Genomic DNA, 17,855 nt, shown 5'->3' with positions numbered 1-17,855 from the left:
TCTCGCCCTTCCAGTCTTGGAATTTCAGTGAAGCCAATCTCTCCTCAAACTCAGCCCGGTTTCCAGGTTCTGTGATAAACGTCACCGTATTCCAGCACGTCCCTCTGACGTTTTACACCTGCTTCGTTACCAAACGCGGAAGTGAAGGTAAATACAGGTTTTGCAAGCTAAAACGTCTTTTTAAAGTGATTTCAAATGAGTGATTTGCATGTTTTTGAATAAGCTTTTCATCGTTTGTCGATGTAACGTAGTGTTTTGTGTTTGAGGAGTTGGTAGTACTATTTGTTGTCTGTTTTGTATTTTCGAGTAAAAACGGTTCGACGTTGTGCGTCAATGACACGGACTTAAACTATAAGGACAGACAATACCATAATAATAGGAGCTGTTTTTATGTTTCCATTACATGTTTCTTTCTAAGGCAGAAAATGAAATGCTGTTAGTCAAATTATAACTGCCTTGTACATGAGAACACCACTATTATGTCTGTCTCTCTAGCTATCTGTCTGTCTATAGGTAGGTAGGTAGATAGATATGCAATGGGACTCGTATTCCCATTCCTAATACTGTAGTGGATGACATTTTATACATTCAATTAATTATTTATTACATGTTTATTTCATTTCAGTTTGAAGCAAAATGCATGACAAAGAACTGAAGGAAGCATTCGTCAGTAACCTGAATGGGACCAGCTTGGGCGAGATATCACTGGGTTCAGTACTCGCACCACTATGTCTAATCAGCAGAGGACTGGTATTGATTTTGTACTTCCTAGGAAAGGGGGTGTACCCCTTTTCCTGGAAGGTTCATCTGTTTCTTGACTTCACTATGGTGGTTGTGCCTCTTGTTTTGTCCTGTACTGTACTAAGTGACGTCCTTCTCCTGGTAATTCTGGGTTTAGCTGCCATTGACGTCAGCATGTTGTTCCAAATATACCATAAGAGGAAGCACACTATCCCAGTGCAGTTTCATCAAACTCTAAAGACTTTTCTGGAAACCAGGTTAGAGACCAAATGTACCCCTTTTGTGACAGTGTTCCGTGTGCTTGTCAATGTGAAAACAGCAATTAGCATTCTGGCTGTAGACTTTGCAATATTTCCAAGACGTTATGCAAAAACAGAAACCTATGGGACTGGAGTCATGGACTTTGGCGTAGGATCCTTCATCTTGGCTAACTCACTTGTCAGTCCCGAAGCAAGGCAAAAGCAAGCTTCAGCTTCTAAATTCAGTCACGTGACCAAACAGTTGCTCTCGGTTTGGCCGCTGGTTGTGCTTGGAATGGTGCGACTAATCAGCATCAAAGCTCTGGGCTACCACGAGCATGTCTCAGAGTATGGGGTGCATTGGAATTTCTTTTTCACCCTGGCAATAGTGAGGGTGGTAGCCTCACTGCTTTTAACATTCTTCCCAGCCAATAAGTCGTGGATTGTGTCACTTGCAATTGGTGCAATTTATCAAACAACGCTTGAGATGACAGAGCTCAAAGCTTTTATTTTGCATGGAAGCGACAGAACAGGTGGATTTTTAAGTGCCAATAGAGAAGGGGTGTTCTCTGTCATTGGGTACGTGGCCATCTACATGGCTGGAGTGCAGGTGGGTTTATATGTGATGGAGAAAAGAACTTTGGTGAAGGACTGGATCAAAGCAATATTGTGGCTTCTGTTGGCGAGTTTTGGATTATGGACACTTCTTCATGTTTGCCAGTCATTCGTTGAACCAGTGTCTCGTAGAATGGCAAATCTTTCTTATTTGCTATGGACAATGGCCCAGTCCCTGTATTTCTTATGTTGTTTAATCACTGCTGATCTTGTTTTAGTATTTTCAAAAGTGTTATCCAAATGTTCTCCAGTGTCGTCCTCTTGGATTATTGCTCAAGAGACAACTACGCAAGACCCAAATACTGGCACCCCCTTGGATGAAGATAAAACCACAAAAAAGATTGACGATCTTTGTCTTATTCAAGCTGTAAACCGAAATCAGTTATTGTTTTTCATGCTGTCGAATGTTATGACTGGGTTAACAAATGTGATGCTTGATACTGTTAATAGCAGCCCTTGGTTTTCAGTTTGTGTCCTTGTGTCTTACATGTTTGCTAATTGTTCTGTCATTTATATTTTGCATATCAAAAAAATGACACTGAAATTCTGGTAATTTTAACATATTGCAAAAATGCAAGATGCATCAGTTATCAGATGGTTAGGGTTAAATAGCTGGAGGACCATTGTCACTTCCTCCTTCCATCATTGTGATTACTATTCTTCAACTTTGAACTTGGTTTGTAATATTTTGTAAAGGCATTTTTTCAACATTATAAATCATGAAAAATTGTTGAATGTTCACTACTGGAAAAAGCATTGCTGAAGCTTGAATAAATACATTATTCAATGGAGCTTTTGCAATTTATTTATTTATTTTTTGGTCGGTGCATGTACCATATCAACTGTATCTTACTCATTATTGTTAAATTGTAGCCCATAAACGTTTACCAATATGATAACATTTCTCTAAAAAATAACAGGACCAGCATATACATTAGTTAAATGTAATGCAACAACAATGCATGCAGTTAAGTGCACATTATTTTGATCAAATTATTCCATTACCTGTACTGTATTTTGTATTAAAGGTTGTTTTTATTAGTAATATAACCCAGTTGAATAACTGTGCTTTAAATGTATTGTTTATTAGTGCTGTGCCTGCAAATAAAGACTTGGAACTTTAAAAACTGAAACAAAGCAAAAACAGTTTGAATACATTTATTTACTGCAAAATGTCCTCTGCATAAAAGTGAAGAATATTGGTCTTTTTAGGGATATGTGTGGCTAAAACAGCTAATCAAAATTGCTTTAATGAATGAACATACCTTCAATTATTTCATAAGCCACAGCAAGCGGAGCACTGCAAGGGAGACCGTGAATACTGCAGCCAAGCCAAGGTTACCAGACGTCCCAGTTTTAATTTTTTGTCCCGGTCGGAAACAATACATTTGTTAATTTGTCCTGGTTCTACTGTTGTATTCACATTTATTTTTAAAGTACAAAAGTGTACCAGTGTGCTCACTATATTAATTAACAGCAGAGTCATTTATTAGGTTGTGTTTTAGCGCAATTCAAAACTAAAATCTTATGGATTATTTGTTTAATAATTAATATTCTGTTTGACTTTCCGGACCCTGCTTTTTTTTTATTTTTTCCCAATTGGTCTTGATTAACACAGTCATTCGTATAATTGATCTTCTATTGTGTGTGTGTGTGTGTGTGTGTGTGTGTGTATATATATATATATATATAATTATGATATGCAATAAATACACTCAGTTTAACTTAATTATGAAACCTGCTTAAAAATATTGCATCCACATTCAGTTGCATTATACTCAAATTATACCATAATTCAGTCTGAAAAATCTATGATATGATGATCAAATTTTGCAGAACATTGGTGAAAATTCAAGGAAATTTTTGTGTTCGAAATGTAGTTATAACAACCAGATTGACGTGATCATTTTCTGCATTTTTAATGACCCTAATAAAAACTATTCGAGGTATATTATGCTCTAGCGACTGTAGCAGGGGCATGGGTGTCCCTGTTTGATTAGTCTAATCTAATATCCATTAATATTACAAAACAGTGCACACTTTCTAAAGGTTAAGGCACAGTCAGATCACTGAAGTCGTGCTTTATGCCTTTATTAAACACCTCCAGTCAGTTTTATTCTTGGGACGTGCAGTTCTGCACACCATATACTGTGATGCGGTACTAACAAATCTTGAATTTCCCCGCTTGTCTCTCGCGCGCCCCTCCCCATACAACGTCACATTCGCGCAGCCAGAACTACTTCCCTGCAACGTTCGTCGGGATGGGTCAAAGGTTGCCTTCAGATCCCATCGCCACGTAATAGTCACTGTATTTTGTGTTAATTGTTTGTATATTAAGTGTATTTATTGTAAAACGACGATTGGAAAAATCTGTCAGGAACTCTGCAGTGAATATCAGGTGATTGTATTATGCTGCTTCTTGTCTGTTGGGATAACTTGTTTGGATAAGACAGAATAGTTCATTGTTGGCGGAGAGACATCACAGTAGTACGGCTCCTTTCTGACGATTCCATTTTTGTTTGAATTTTCTCTCGCTCTGTGTTTAGGGGAAAGCTGGACGAAAACAAAACAAATAGAAATATACTTTGTCTAAATTACAGGTAGTGTTTAATGTCTAAAACCTATTTTGAGATGTTTTTATGTAACTTGGTGTTTGGGAAACTGATAAACCAGTTTGAGTCAGTTCTTCTTGTGCGTGTCTCGCAATAAGAAGGTGGATCAAAATGTACCCAGTGTTTATTATGTTTTGGATAAATATGTTTCTGAAGTCTCAAACTTAAGAAATTGAAGCGGGTTGTAACCCTTAGAGGAGAGTGGGTATTTTATTTTGTATCGAGGCATAACTTTAGTTTGCTATCCATGTTGCGTTGTGTAACGCTGCTATATAATGTATGATGCATTTTATCAACGTATTATTTTAATATTATTATTTTAGGTTATATACTACTACTTGTATATGTTTACTTAGGAATAACCGTGTTATTCTTGTGGGGTGACGTTGTTGCATTTGTAGATTTCAATCTGACTTTTTCGTTAAGATTATTTTAAAATACCCTTATTAGCGTACATATACCACGACTAGCTGTGTACATTCAACTATACATAATTTTATGCAATAAAGAGTATATTTAAAATAAGTATTTGAGGTCGAAGTGGTATGTTCTAGCATAGCAGTAATCTTATGTTGTCCTATAAAATTTCGAAATTAACCATTGCTCCTAATCAACACATTGTCTTGCAGTTTATATTATAGCATTGGTGGATGACGTTTGTGGTTATTTCTTAATAATGCATCTTAGAAAAACCAATTTGAGTAAAATAATACCAGTTACCTAGGCCTGTCTGTTTGTGTGTGTGTGGTGAAACTGGTTTTTGTGAAACCGTGAGTGTGTTATTGAAGTTTCTCGGCATCTCTCCCCCTGTTTGTTACTGGCAGTAGTACAGCAGGAGTTCTAGAAGAAGATATGGCGCGTCTGGTTGCTGTTTGCAGGGACGGGGAAGAAGATTTTCCCTTCGCCGAACGACAGATCCCTCTCTACATCGATGACACTCTCACAGTGAGCCTCTTAAGATTATTTCTTAACTGAATTTGTATAATTTTACCGATTTCATGCCGTTTTGTGGTACGTATATGGATATTGTAAACAGGAAACAAATATACAGGGGGTTACTGGTGGTAAATCTGCAAAGCTAGGCCTCTCCCCGGTCAACAGGCCACATTAACAAGTTTATTAAAAACTGTCGATCTGCTTCGAGAAAAAGAGACAAAATGATGGTGTCGGTTTAATAAAAGGATGTTTTCTCATTGTGTAGTTTTTTTTTTTCCCTCGCCAGTTATGGAATTGCTTTAGAAAGGCGCAGTTCCTGATTTGGGCCTTGTCTGAAATCAAAAGTACATTTTCGTTGGAAATATTAATGGTATCTTTCGCTGTTTGAAATGTATTTTGATGGTTAGTTTGTTGTAAAGTACTTTAGTTATGCAAGCTTCATAATACTTTGAAATGTGAAACAACTGTATCACAATAGTACGTAATTTTTGGCTTTGTTATTGAATCCTTATTATGAATGTCTTTAATTCTGGTACTTAAGCAGGCTTTTTATATATTCATTTTGTCATTTGTTTTATTTGTCATAGACAGCAATTAGTCAATTATGTTTTTTTAAGCATTATATATATATTTTTTTGCAGTATAGCTAATCAAATAAATTGTCATTCACCAATTTAGTAAATTGTAAATGCAAGACTGAAATAAGATTTCGAAGACTGTATACATCGTCCTATGAAATGTTTAATGGCATCCTGCCTCAAACAGTGACAGAATGATCTTTTCTACAAATTGGCATTGCTCATGTAGACTATAGTGTGACATGATTCTTTCCTCAATTGCTTGTGTTTTTCGTTATTTGGTGCAGATGACACTAAACGTCATTCATCAGAAAGCAAGTTATATTGATACCCTCCTGTTATACCTGAAAATCCCAGATTTCTAAAAAGAAAAGCTCACGTCCACTAATACCGATGTAAACATCTTTGAAAATGTATACATCTGTGTGTTGGCAGTGCATCTTATATTTCTGCATGCTTAGGGCAATGAACAAACCCTGGCATCAGAATAAAACCATATAGTATGTAAGCACTGATTTGTGAGTGGATAGGAATAGTAGTGTTTTGATGAGTTTATTCTGTATATCTGTTTATGGCATGCAACGCTTATGTCTTTCAGATGGTTATGGAGTTTTCAGATAACATGTTAAACCTTGAAGGTCATCAGATTAACAGTGCACAGATGAAACAGTTTGTACAGGTATGACATATTTAGAGGTTTTAATATTCCCTAACCATATACTACACATTTTAATTAACACAATTTTATAAATGGATGTAGTAATGTGTGAACATTTTGCAGCACCTGAATAGAAGCTTAGTCGTGTATATTAAAAAACAAAAAAAAATTGCCTAAATTGAGTTTCTATGGACTTGTGCCTGCACATCTTTGAAAATCACTAACTGGCTTATGTGAAAAGTTAAAGCATACTCTTTCATTGTTTGACACTGCCTAATGTTTTTTATTACAGTATCACAGTATGCTTAAGCAGCAGGATCTCAACATTGCCATGATGGTTACATCCCGTGAAGTCTTCAATGCACTTTCACAGCTTGTCCCATGTGTTGGATGCCGGCGCAGTGTTGAACGCCTGTTCTCCCAGCTTGTAGAATCAGGAAACCCAGCTTTAGAGCCCCTTACAGTAGGATCCACAGGTGTCCTCTCAGTAACTCGAACTTGTATGGCAGATGCAAAAAAACTTTACACCTTGTTTTATGTGCATGGGTAAGTGTTGTGTTTTTTGTTTTTTTTTAATGACAGTGAACTTAATTCAGCACTTTAAAGCAGTGTTTGTAAACTTTTCCTAGTTTATTTTTTTTGGAAACTGCTTTGTTTATCAACAGTTTTTTTCCCTTCATGTTTTGTTTTACAGGTCAAAGTTAAATGACATGATTGATGCAATTCCTAAAAGTAAAAAGAACAAACGTTGTCAGTTGCACTCTCTGGATACACACAAACCCAAGCCTTTAGGGTAAATGAATCATTTATATTACAAATCTACCAACTTTATTGAACCTGTCTTCGAGTACAGTTAGGCTTTGTTGTTCAATGTAGAACTTTGGTTTTAAAAGTGGTCTGTTGCCATGGACTTTGTTTGTGACATTGAGGAGATTGGCAACCACAGATTTGTTAGATTTTGTTTAAAAAATCGTTGTCGGCTTATATAAGTTTCTTAAACTGCAGAGAAGGAAATACAGAGAAAGTTATAGATAAGAAAATCTGTGGAAGAGGCAAGAAAGAAGTCAGATGTAGCATCTTTTATCACTTTGGACCTTTTCAGACCCCCAGCAGGTAACAGGAAAGAGTATTCAGTGTAGAGTGTATTGGATGAATTTTAAGGTTACTTAAATGATCCACTTTTTATCACAAGAAACCTGTTCAGTAAAAATCTCTCGGCTGCCTGTAATGTCCAAACCAATTCATTATGTCTTGTAGTATTTCATAAGTTATATATAAAAAAAAAAATGTATTAAGCAATGTTTAATACAGGAAATATTACTTTTGACACTAAACCTTTGACATTTGAACTGTTTACTTCACAGTGGCTGCTGGATGGATGTGTGGGAGCTCATGTCGCAGGAATGCAGAGATGAAGTTGTTTTAATTGACTCGACTTGTCTTTTAGAAACTTTAGAAACCTATTTGAGGAAACATCGGTAAGATAACGTACAACATTTCAACTTTAAACCGTCAGATATAATTGGGGCTGTTTTTTTTGCTGTAGAAAATGTCTTATTTCACGGCATTTCATGGTCTAAAAACAGATTTCAAGATTAAGCAATATTTTAAGCAGAAAAAAAACCCCTCATGTTAAAAATGGATCATTTTCAAGTTATTATACAACAGATATTCCTAAGTTTAAGTACTTATCTGAAACGGTATATACTAAATTGTAGACTATTGTTTGTCCACCTTTTAACCCCTTCAGTGCTAGGTGACTACAGTGTACGTCCTCATCACATATTTTGCAGTGTCACGCAGTCTGAGTAACCGCTGGCTTCACAAATTGTACTGAGTGTGTGGGAGGGTTTAATCTCTCAATACATGAATGGGGTATCGGTTACATCATTTAAGTAGTGGATGATTGATGTCTAAACTGGCCTATAGGATTTCTCTTGTGTTTTTCAAGTCCAGGAAGTCCAGTCAAACTAGTTTGTTATTTTAAAGATGTTAGAAGTCTGGAGTTTCATGATTTGAGTAAAGTATGTTTAGTGCCGATTTTAATTACTCTTGTTTTACTTCTGCAGATTTTGCACAGATTGCAAAAACAAAGTACTGAGAGCGTATAATATTCTCATTGGAGAACTGGATTGTAGCAAGGAGAAAGGCTACTGTGCAGCTCTCTATGAAGGACTGCGCTGCTGCCCACATGAGCGACACATCCATGTCTGTTGTGAAACAGACTTTATTGCACATCTTTTGGGACGAGCTGAGCCTGAGTTTGCTGGAGGGTATGAGTATGTATTTTGCTAGAGTGGGCTATCTAGCGCTTTTTTTTTGTCATAGTTGCTTTTATACATTTGTGTGTTCCAATATGATAAATGATGAGTTGTCCTTTATGCTGAACGCTGTATATATTTTTGCTGTGTGGCGATTGGTTATACAGTTTTATATTAAAGATCATATGCCTCAATATACACAAGAAATGCCAAACAATTAAATAGTATATATTTAAATATCTCAGTCCCAACCAAATGTGTTCTCTACAACTGGTATGTCTTTTCAGTCACCTTGTTTCACATTTCTTTTTTATTTTACTGATGGAGATGGGTAGGCTTGTGCTGCATTAGATCCGTGTTGCTGGCGTAAGGGGTGGGGGGAGTTCACGATCCCTGCTGGGCACAATGGTTAGCTGTCAGCCAGGTATTTGAAACACAGGAGTTTGCCGCAGTTGAACTTCCTTTTTTCTGTTTTATATCTTTCTAATAAAGTAAAAAACAAATGCCACAATTTGTCAACTGAATAGTGCTGGGATCAGTGCTGTTTACTGTTTTATGGGTAGCCATGAAAATTGTGTCATTTTACAGTTTCCACTTCTGATTTGAAATTTCTTTGACTGAAGGGACATTAACAGTTGTTTTTTGTAAATCTATTTAAAAAAAAAAAAAAAGAAAAACTGGTTGCCATAAAATGTACATAATTCTGTTAGACAGGTGTTTGGGACTGGGATGTGTTTGGGATGTGATTGCATCGATTCCAGGTAAGCCATGAAGAACAACGCATATGATCTTTAAAATGTTACCTGCTTCTGGCATGTATTCGGCTGAATGCGATTGCTTTATAAAAATACAACATTTTCACTGGTTACCATATTTTAATTGAGTTCCATCACTAAATCTGTTTGTCTGGCTCAAGACTCTGGGCGTGTCTTTTATATATTAAAACTTCCATTAACATCCTTAGATTGTACTACCTTTTAAAAAGCTGTTCTGTTACAAGGTGTTTTGAATGTAAAGTGTAATTATGGATTTGACTTTTCATTCAACTTTGATTTGAATGATGTAGAACTGATGTGTTCTCTTCATCTAGGCGCAGAGAAAGGCATGCAAAGACAATTGATATTGCCCAAGAAGAAGTTTTAACCTGTCTTGGAATTCACTTGTATGAGCGTCTGCATCGTATCTGGCAAAAACTTAGAGCCGAGGAACAGACTTGGCAAATGCTTTTTTACCTTGGTGTTGATGCATTACGCAAGAGTTTTGAGGTAGGTATATCATTAACTGTTAACTTTGCAGAATTAAGTTTTATAAGCCATTCACCATTAAAAGATGCCTCTTTATTTAAACAATTTAGATGGCGGTAGAAAAGGTGCAAGGAATCAGTCGTCTGGAACAACTGTGTGAGGAGCTCTCTGAAGAAGAGAGGGTGCGAGAACTGAAACAGGAAAAGAAGCGACAAAAGCGCAAGAATAGACGCAAAAACAAATGTGGCTTTGACATACCTGGACAAGATACAGAAGAAAAGGAGGAAAACCAAGACCAGGTAGCAATCTACACTACATAAACAGACAGGAAAATAGATTGTTGGAAACTGTTGATTCATGTATGTATACATATCTTGGTGTGCAACAGATCATATACTAGTAAGGTTATGGTGTAAAGCACGGCTATTCTATCAAGTAATCTTAGTTATTGGTCTATTTTAAAACTGAAATGAATTTTTCAGCTTTTCAATTTTGTGCGTATCCAATTATAAGACTGTATATAAAGAAAAGATGACTTTTGATTCTCCTACCTGTTAACAGTTCTGTGACTCTTTTTTTTCTTTTAGGGTTCACCTGAGACACTAGAAAGTAGCTGTACAGCCTGCGGCAGCACAGAAGAAACAAACGGTTGTGTTGAAGTAATTGTGACAAACGAAAGCACCTCTTGCTGTTGCCCTGGCAGTGCAATACTGGGTTCACCTAAAACAAAGAAAGGTATTTTTTTGTTTTATTTTTACTGTCCATTGAAACTTTGCAGAGTAAATGCCCAATATCCCCATTCAGCTACACCACTGGCTGGTTATTTTATTATTTTTTAAAATCTACTTCTATAGGTTTATCGCCACATTGTAACGGAAGTGACTGTGGTTACTCCTCAAGCATGGAGGGCAGTGAAACTGGGTCCCGGGAGGGCTCTGATGTAGCTTGTACTGAAGGGATCTGCAACCACGATGAAGCAGGTGTGTTGAAGTTCTGTACATTTTAAATAAGTATTGTATATAAATTAGAAAACCATCCCTGAAGTTACAGTAGAAGGTGAAATCTGAACTAGCTGGGACTGACCAGTAAGGATTTGTAATAAGCTTGGATTTTGGAACATGGATATTACGTTTGCTGCCTTTTGTGGTTTGTTTAAATGAGAGCATGTCCAATATGTATGTATATACATGTTGGTACCCTTACAGCTCATTGAAATAATGCTTCATTCTTCCTGAAAAGTGATGAAATTAAAAGCTATTTTATCATGTTTACTTGCATGCCTTTGGTATGTCATAGAATAAAGCAAAGAAGCTGTGAAAAGAGGTGAATTATTGCTTATTCTACAAAGATATTCTAAAACATTTGTTGGTACCCCTTAGAAAAGATAATAAATAATTGAATTATAGTGATTTCAAACTAATTAGTTTCTTTAATTAGTATCACACATGTCTCCAATCTTGTAATCAGTCATTCAGCTTATTTAAATGGAGAAAAGTAGTCACTGTGTTTGGTATCATTGTGTGCACCACACTGAACATGGACCAGAGAAAGCAAAGGAGAGAGTTGTCTGAGGAGATCAGAAAGAAAATAGACAAGCATGGTAAAGGTAAAGGCTACAAGACCATCTCCAAGCAGCTTGATGTTCCTGTGACAACAGTTGCAAATATTATTAAGAAGTTTAAGGTCCATGGAACTGTAGCCAACCTCCCTGGGCACGGCCGCAAGAGGAAAATCGACCCCAGATTGAACAGAAGGATAGTGCGACTGGTAGATAAAGAACCAAGGATAACTGCCAAAGAGATACAAGCTGAACTCCAAGGTGAAGGTACGTCAGTTTCTGATCGCACCATCCGTCGCTTTTTGAGCGCAAGTGGGCTCCATGGAAGAAGACCCAGGAGGACTCCACTTTTGAAAGAAAAACATAAAGCCAGACTGGAATTTGCTAAAATGCATATTGACAAGCCACAATCCTTCTGGGAGAATGTCCTTTGGACAGATGAGTCAAAACTGGAGCTTTTTGGCAAGTCACATCAGCTCTGTGTTCACAGATGAAAAAAATGAAGCTTTCAAAGAAAAGAACACCATACCTACAGTGAAACATGGAGGAGGCTCGGTTATGTTTTGGGGCTGCTTTGCTGCGCCTGGCACAGGGTGCCTTGAATCTGTGCAGGGCACAATGAAATCTCAAGACTATCAAGGCATTCTGGAGCGAAACGTACTGCCCAGTGTCAAAGCTTTGTCTCAGTCGCAGGTCATGGGTCCTCCAACAGGATAATGACCCAAAACACACAGCTAAAAGCACCCAAGAATGGATAAGAACAAAACATTGGACTATTCTGAAGTGGCCTTCTATGAGTCCTGATCTGAATCCTATCAGACATCTATGGAAAGAGCTGAAACTTGCAGTCTGGAGAAGGCACCCATCAAACCTGAGACAGCTGGAGCAGTCTGCTCAGGAAGAGTGGGCCAAATTACCTGTTAACAGGTGCAGAAGTCTGATTTCTATTAAATATGGAATAAACAATTACTTTTGTCAGTTTCAAGGTATTTCAGAGAAAATTGTGCATTCTTCGTTTTTTGTGGAGGGGTACCAACAAATTTGAGCACGTCTGTAAGTATGTGTAATATAAATAATGGTAAACTGGCAAGCCAAATTAAGAGTTTGATGGCTTGAGAAATCTTGCATCTTTGTCTGCTTGAGCGCCCCAGGTGGAGGATCATTAAACCAATTGCTGAGGAGACCTCTGAATAGATTTCCAGATTTGGCTACATTGCTTCACTGCCATTTCCTTTAGAGTTATTTAGAAGACTCCAAAAAACTTTCAGGTTCATAGTCCAATGTATACCAAGCCCTTTACAAATGTGTGACATTAAGATGTTTGCTATTCTACTGTATTTGGGTTTCTTCAGTAGTAGTAGTTGTTGTTTAAGTAAAATGTGAGAAAGTAACTTGGCAACTTCATCACAGACTTAATTATAAAAATCTGTCAAATGTTTCATTTTGTATAATTGAATAATTTCAGCAACTTAAGGTGCAAAAGCTGATTTTGGCTGTTAACTTTTTGAGCTTTACTTTTTTCCAAGAATATATTGCTAGTTTTAAAACATGTAAAACCCTACTTTATTTACATTTATGTATTCCTTTTCGACAAGATGACTCCTGTGTTCATCGTTGTGTTGAGGATAAAGAGGAGGATGGGGTTGACAGCTGTGTCGAATGCTGGGCCAATTCAGAAGAGAACACAAAGGGCAAAAATAAAAAGAAGAAAAAGAAAAATAAAGGTTCAGCATGTGGTAATGATCATGTAAGTGCAGAGTAGGAACACCCATTGTAATAGACATTGAAATAGCTGTTTGTTTCTGAAAACTAGGCTTACATTGAACAAGTGTAATTTTATTTTAATTGCACAATTGACATAAGGGGCCAAACCATTGGTACTGATGTTTCATGATAAACGCACACTAGCTTTGAATTTTCGGTTCTTTTCAGTGTCACAAACTGGGAGGCTGTATTGCGGATGCAAGCAGAAGAGATACTTCCGGGAACGAGCACAATGAAATGCACACCTGCCGAACCAAAGAAAGATGTGCTGATGCTTGTTGCAGCTCTTTTGCAAACGTTGTGCTACAGTTGCCTTGGGCAGAACGTAGAAAAGCACTGAGCCACTTCTGTGTGCTCACAGAAGCATCGTCATCTTGTCCTCGCTTGGACAGAGGCTCGAAGAGCTTGATGGAACTTCTTGTAAGTATATGCTGTGTTAAGTAGGACACACCTACCACATTTTTTTTTTAAATCTCCATACCACAATTTAACCTGATTTATAAATATAATTATCTTAATGGGCAAGTTACTTAAATGTAGTTGCCATGATTGATTTTAAAATGTACTTTCCTGTGTTTGTTTTTTCTTTCCATCCTTTCACTCATTGCTTTTGTTTCATTTGTTAATTTTATAGGATGAGTCTGAAGGCACTTCAGATGAAGAGAACTGTCTAACTCAAGATGAGATACAGTCATTTGTGGCAAACAACCAGTCTTTCTACAACAGAAGAGATCAGTATCGACTGCACCTGAAAGAGCGATTTACCAAGTACTGCCACTCAAATGAGCAGGAGAAACACGTTTGTAATGGTGGATGGTTGGCCACAGCTGGGGCGAACTAATGTTAAACAAAAGCAGACTTGTCTTTTTATGGAAACTCATAATGACCACTGCGCCTTTTCTCTCAGATTTAAGTACATTGGTGTCTTGTTCAATAATTTTGTTTAAAATAAATGTGATTTCCCTCCCTCCCCATCCCCCTTTATTTCTAATGTCTTTTTCAGGCTGGTGGTGGAGAGCACAATTTAATTTGACCTTCAAACTATTACGTTTGGGTAGATGTGGTAGCCTGCCTTAAGCTTTATACTTTAAGTCATTTTTTCTGTTTTATTGTTTCTATGACTGTGACACACTTAAATTTAGTAGCAAAAGTTCAACCAATAAATGTGTACAGAAATGATCCAAATACAAGATTTTACAACAAAGACATCCATTTATAGAGAGATATGGAATGTGATATGTTAAAGCGCATTGTGCAAAATTTACAAAATAAAGAATATTTATTAATATGCATCAAAATTTGTGGCTTTTTATTAGACCTTTAGTTATACCTAAAGTCTGTCTGAGTGGTTGTTTACTCTTAAGACGGGGCAAGTTTAAAATTGGAAGTCCTATATATAATGTAGTTACTTTACTATGCTGAATGAATTGGCATTTTACCATTTATGCTACTTGACTTTTTGTTACTGCTTTTTTTTTTTTTAAAGAAAAAAGTACACCTGTACAAAAACAATTCAGAAGGTAGTCGGTACAACTCTATACAATTATCATTCTGCCAAAATGCAATAATTTAAGTATTCATTTTTTTTTTTTTTTTTGGTTTGTTTTTCTAAGGCGATGGTTATATGGTTCAGTGGTGGGCAGGGTGAGGTTTCACTAGAACATTGCCATCTAAATTATTCCATTCAAGGAAAAGCAGCTCCACAACATATTCCAGTAATTTACAGAAAGACACATTACTTCATACTGATCTTTGACACCTTCCAAGTCTGTTTTGAGATTTTTAAAGCTTTTCAATGTGTAAAACCAGGATTGAAACTGGGCTAAGCTAGTGTTTGTGGAGACTAGGAATTGATTCACAAATAAATGATTTCCTCGGGGGTGTGTGTTCTACAACTTCAAAATTGGAAAACAGGAGACTGCACAACGTACTCTAATAACTTGTTTTCTTCTGTAGCATTGATTTGCAGTTTTGGTTGTGAAAGGGGAATTGGCTTGTGTCCATTAAGCTAAAAATACCGTTGAACAAACACTGCTTTCTGGAATGCTGAACTATGGAAGAAAGTAGCAAACTAACACATTACAGTATGTCATTCCTTTGAAGTACAGCGCTTGTAGGACGTTGCAGTTTTGCTAGCCACTAGGTGGCAATATATAACATCGAAAAGTGAGTTTAGTCTACAATTTTTTAATTAACACATAGCGTACTTATGTTTACTGTATTGGGGTTTGAGATTTGGGGGACAGTCTTGACCAGTATTTACCCCATAGGGGAGGATTGCTGTGTGGTGGTGGAGAGCTTTCAAGCATAAAGATTTCTTTATTTAATTTTTATTTGGCAACTGGAAGATATTTATGCTAGTCAAGTAGCATAAATGGTAAAATGCCAATTCATTCAGCATAGTAAAGTAACTACATTATATATATATATAGGACTTCCAATTTTAAACTCTTGCCATTTTGGATTGTTGATATCGGTTTTGTGCAGTATGGTGTCCATTTTAACTAATTTTATTAAAAATGTTTACTAGACTTGGTTTTTATAACCATATGCACAATGTGACTCTATAGAGCTTGTATACTGCTGCATAGCAAAACACTAGGAATACTGGATATAGTAAAATAGCAATTTCTGGGCTTTTTAAAAATAGATTTTGTTATGGAAATTAATGAATGACTATGCAGGATGTGGTATCTGCTTGGGTTGTACATCTTAATCCCATAAGACCTGCAAATATATATAATATATATATATATATATATATATATATATATATATATATATATATATATATATATATATATATATATATATATAATGCGTTATTTTCAATGGGTCTAACTACCTAGCTACATGGTGATTCAAACCAGAAATATGAAACAACGATGAACTCTTGTAAGCGAAGGTTAAGTATCTTCACACTACAGTATCTGTACACAAATGTGTATTATTCAGTGTAGCCTAAATATCATTCTCTGATGCCCCACCATCTATTACCTAGGGATTATTTTAACAATGCAATAAAGTAATCGGTACATTATTATTATTATTATTAATAGGCTATTGTTATCGTCTTTAAAGAAAGCTAACTTTTCCTATTGATACCAAATGTACATGCTGAAACAGAGACAGTGACGCAGTGTCATTTGGGTGCATACACTACAAACTAAACGGTTGGGAAATTAAAAAAAGAAAACTATCGAAGGATCCTAATGATTATGTTCTTGCACAATACATGCTGTGTGTGTGTGTGTGCAATCGTCATCAAGGGGACCACTGCTGTGTGAGGGAGAAAGAAGCGGGCGGCCACTCTAACCATACAGTTGCAGTTTTCGTGCCATTTAATATTTAATCCCGAGCGCCGGTATTGGGGCTGACTCAAAACAGTGTCGTTTCTGAGACAAGAGGAAGGAGGGGGTACTGTAGCATTCCCCGCCCTATAAAACACAAGTCATACACACTTAAAGCTGAAACAAATCCGTCTCCTGACGTTCGAATCGGAAAGTTTTCCTTTGTTGTATTCTCCCCGAGAAGAGATGGAGCGCTGGAAAGGCAGAGTGGCGCTTGTGACCGGCGCTTCGGTCGGGATTGGAGCTGCGATCGCTAGAGCGCTTGTCCAGCACGGTATGAAGGTAGTCGGCTGTGCTAGGAGTGTGGACAAAATAGAGGTAGGAGACACTGTTTTAAATATAGCAATAATGAAGCACGCAAAAGTGGATGTGCAACGCTTTCGATCATGCAAACCAAAATGCATTGCGTTTTTTTGTATGCGCTCTTTAATTCAGTGTTTCTGTTTCGTCACACACTAATGTGCATGTAGACATTATTAATTGCCATGTCGTTAATCAAATGCATGGATTAAAGCCCTTTTTTGGGAGAACTATATTTTCCTAGTAATCCCGCCCACATATGTAAATGTATATTTTCATTCGGTAAGGAATTCATACAAAACAGAATAAAACCGAATGCAAGGCGAAAGGCGCGTAGTAACTGAGGCAGACTTGTCAACGGTGACAGATAGATAAATGACATGTGATCTTTACTCCTGAATCCTTACACAATGTCTTTGTTTCATATTTACAATGATGAATTACACCACAAGAAACCCAAGCTCTCAAATGCGTCTTCCCAATGTGAACCTGGAACTATCGTTTTGCTGTTTTTGCATATTCTCGCTCAAGTATGGTTTGTGGCAGATTATCCTAATACCAAACGAACTGCTTTATCATATGTCAACTTATAATGGTAATAGTGCGATAATACGCTGATTATTTCAGATTGGAAAAATAAAATTCATACTCTATCAAATTTGAAAGACTCAGATCAGACAATATTCGAACACATCACAATTTCATATTTGTTTGCAAGCTTTCAGGTGAAATAAGTTTAATGTTTAGACAAATGATTCTCTTAATATTTGATATTAAATATTAATATTGCTGTAAGAGTAGACTGTGCACATATCCTTGGTGAGAAAGTACGGATATCTGAGTGTTGATAAAACATGTAACCAATAGATTTTGACTTGCAATACTTCCGAATTTATCAAGGTGCTACATACGCAATGGTAATTGTCACACCCATGTGATCAGCTGGTTTTAAAGCATAAATAAATCAAAGGCGTTTTTTCTTCAGTGAAGTGTCGCCTG

The 17,855-nt window shown here is 36.7% G+C and overlaps 3 protein-coding genes across 11 annotated transcripts in view; all 3 read left to right on the top strand.

The window, feature by feature from the left end:
- The first annotated feature begins 59 nt into the window (after window positions 1-59).
- Window positions 60-2,386, top strand: LOC131701668 (phosphatidylinositol-glycan biosynthesis class W protein-like). The gene is made up of 2 exons (XM_059000968.1): window positions 60-147; window positions 626-2,386. Exon 2 carries the CDS (start codon window positions 637-639, stop codon window positions 2,146-2,148), a length of 1,512 nt encoding a protein of 503 aa, XP_058856951.1. The 5' UTR covers window positions 60-147; window positions 626-636; the 3' UTR covers window positions 2,149-2,386.
- A 1,454-nt stretch (window positions 2,387-3,840) lies between these two features.
- Window positions 3,841-14,504, top strand: LOC117430207 (gametogenetin-binding protein 2-like). Of its 8 annotated transcripts, none has more exons than XM_059000959.1 (16): window positions 3,841-3,993; window positions 5,032-5,152; window positions 6,320-6,400; window positions 6,672-6,925; window positions 7,074-7,172; window positions 7,385-7,492; window positions 7,744-7,857; window positions 8,449-8,658; window positions 9,351-9,401; window positions 9,731-9,905; window positions 9,995-10,183; window positions 10,472-10,619; window positions 10,739-10,864; window positions 13,038-13,189; window positions 13,375-13,626; window positions 13,841-14,504. In XM_059000959.1, exons 2-16 carry the CDS (start codon window positions 5,060-5,062, stop codon window positions 14,045-14,047), a joined length of 2,259 nt encoding a protein of 752 aa, XP_058856942.1. In that variant the 5' UTR covers window positions 3,841-3,993; window positions 5,032-5,059; the 3' UTR covers window positions 14,048-14,504. The 8 variants fall into 8 exon arrangements, with proteins under 8 accessions (XP_058856942.1, XP_058856943.1, XP_058856941.1 ...); XM_059000960.1 differs by lacking the exon at window positions 3,841-3,993 and adding an exon at window positions 4,031-4,195 and having other exon boundaries at window positions 8,449-8,652; XM_059000958.1 differs by lacking the exon at window positions 3,841-3,993 and adding an exon at window positions 4,031-4,195.
- Window positions 14,505-16,494: 1,990 nt separating this feature from the next.
- Window positions 16,495-17,855, top strand: part of LOC117430868 (dehydrogenase/reductase SDR family member 11) — a 38,900-nt gene continuing 37,539 nt past the window's right edge. The window contains exon 1 of one of the 2 annotated variants that reach the window (XM_034051416.3): window positions 16,495-16,874. In XM_034051416.3, coding sequence (XP_033907307.1) covers window positions 16,743-16,874 — 132 coding nt within the window. In that variant the 5' untranslated portion in view covers window positions 16,495-16,742. The remainder of the gene's footprint in view (window positions 16,875-17,855) is intronic. The other variant, XM_034051414.3, reaches the window with a different exon arrangement.

This window comes from Acipenser ruthenus, chromosome 26 (assembly GCF_902713425.1).
Source record: "Acipenser ruthenus chromosome 26, fAciRut3.2 maternal haplotype, whole genome shotgun sequence".
Taxonomy (NCBI): Eukaryota; Metazoa; Chordata; class Actinopteri; order Acipenseriformes; family Acipenseridae; genus Acipenser; species Acipenser ruthenus.
The sequence above is the reverse complement of the archived record's forward strand: the minus strand, read 5'-3'. Positions and strand labels throughout refer to the sequence as shown.

Coding starts and splice junctions, on each gene's coding strand:
- LOC131701668 (XM_059000968.1), top strand. CDS start 637: ATGCATGACAAAGAACTGAAGGAAGCATTCGTCAGTAACCTGAATGGG.
- LOC117430207 (XM_059000959.1), top strand. CDS start 5,060: ATGGCGCGTCTGGTTGCTGTTTGCAGGGACGGGGAAGAAGATTTTCCC. Junction 7,173..7,384: donor CACAAACCCAAGCCTTTAGG/GTAAATGAATCA, acceptor CTTAAACTGCAG/AGAAGGAAATACAGAGAAAG. Junction 13,190..13,374: donor CAGCATGTGGTAATGATCAT/GTAAGTGCAGAG, acceptor GGTTCTTTTCAG/TGTCACAAACTGGGAGGCTG.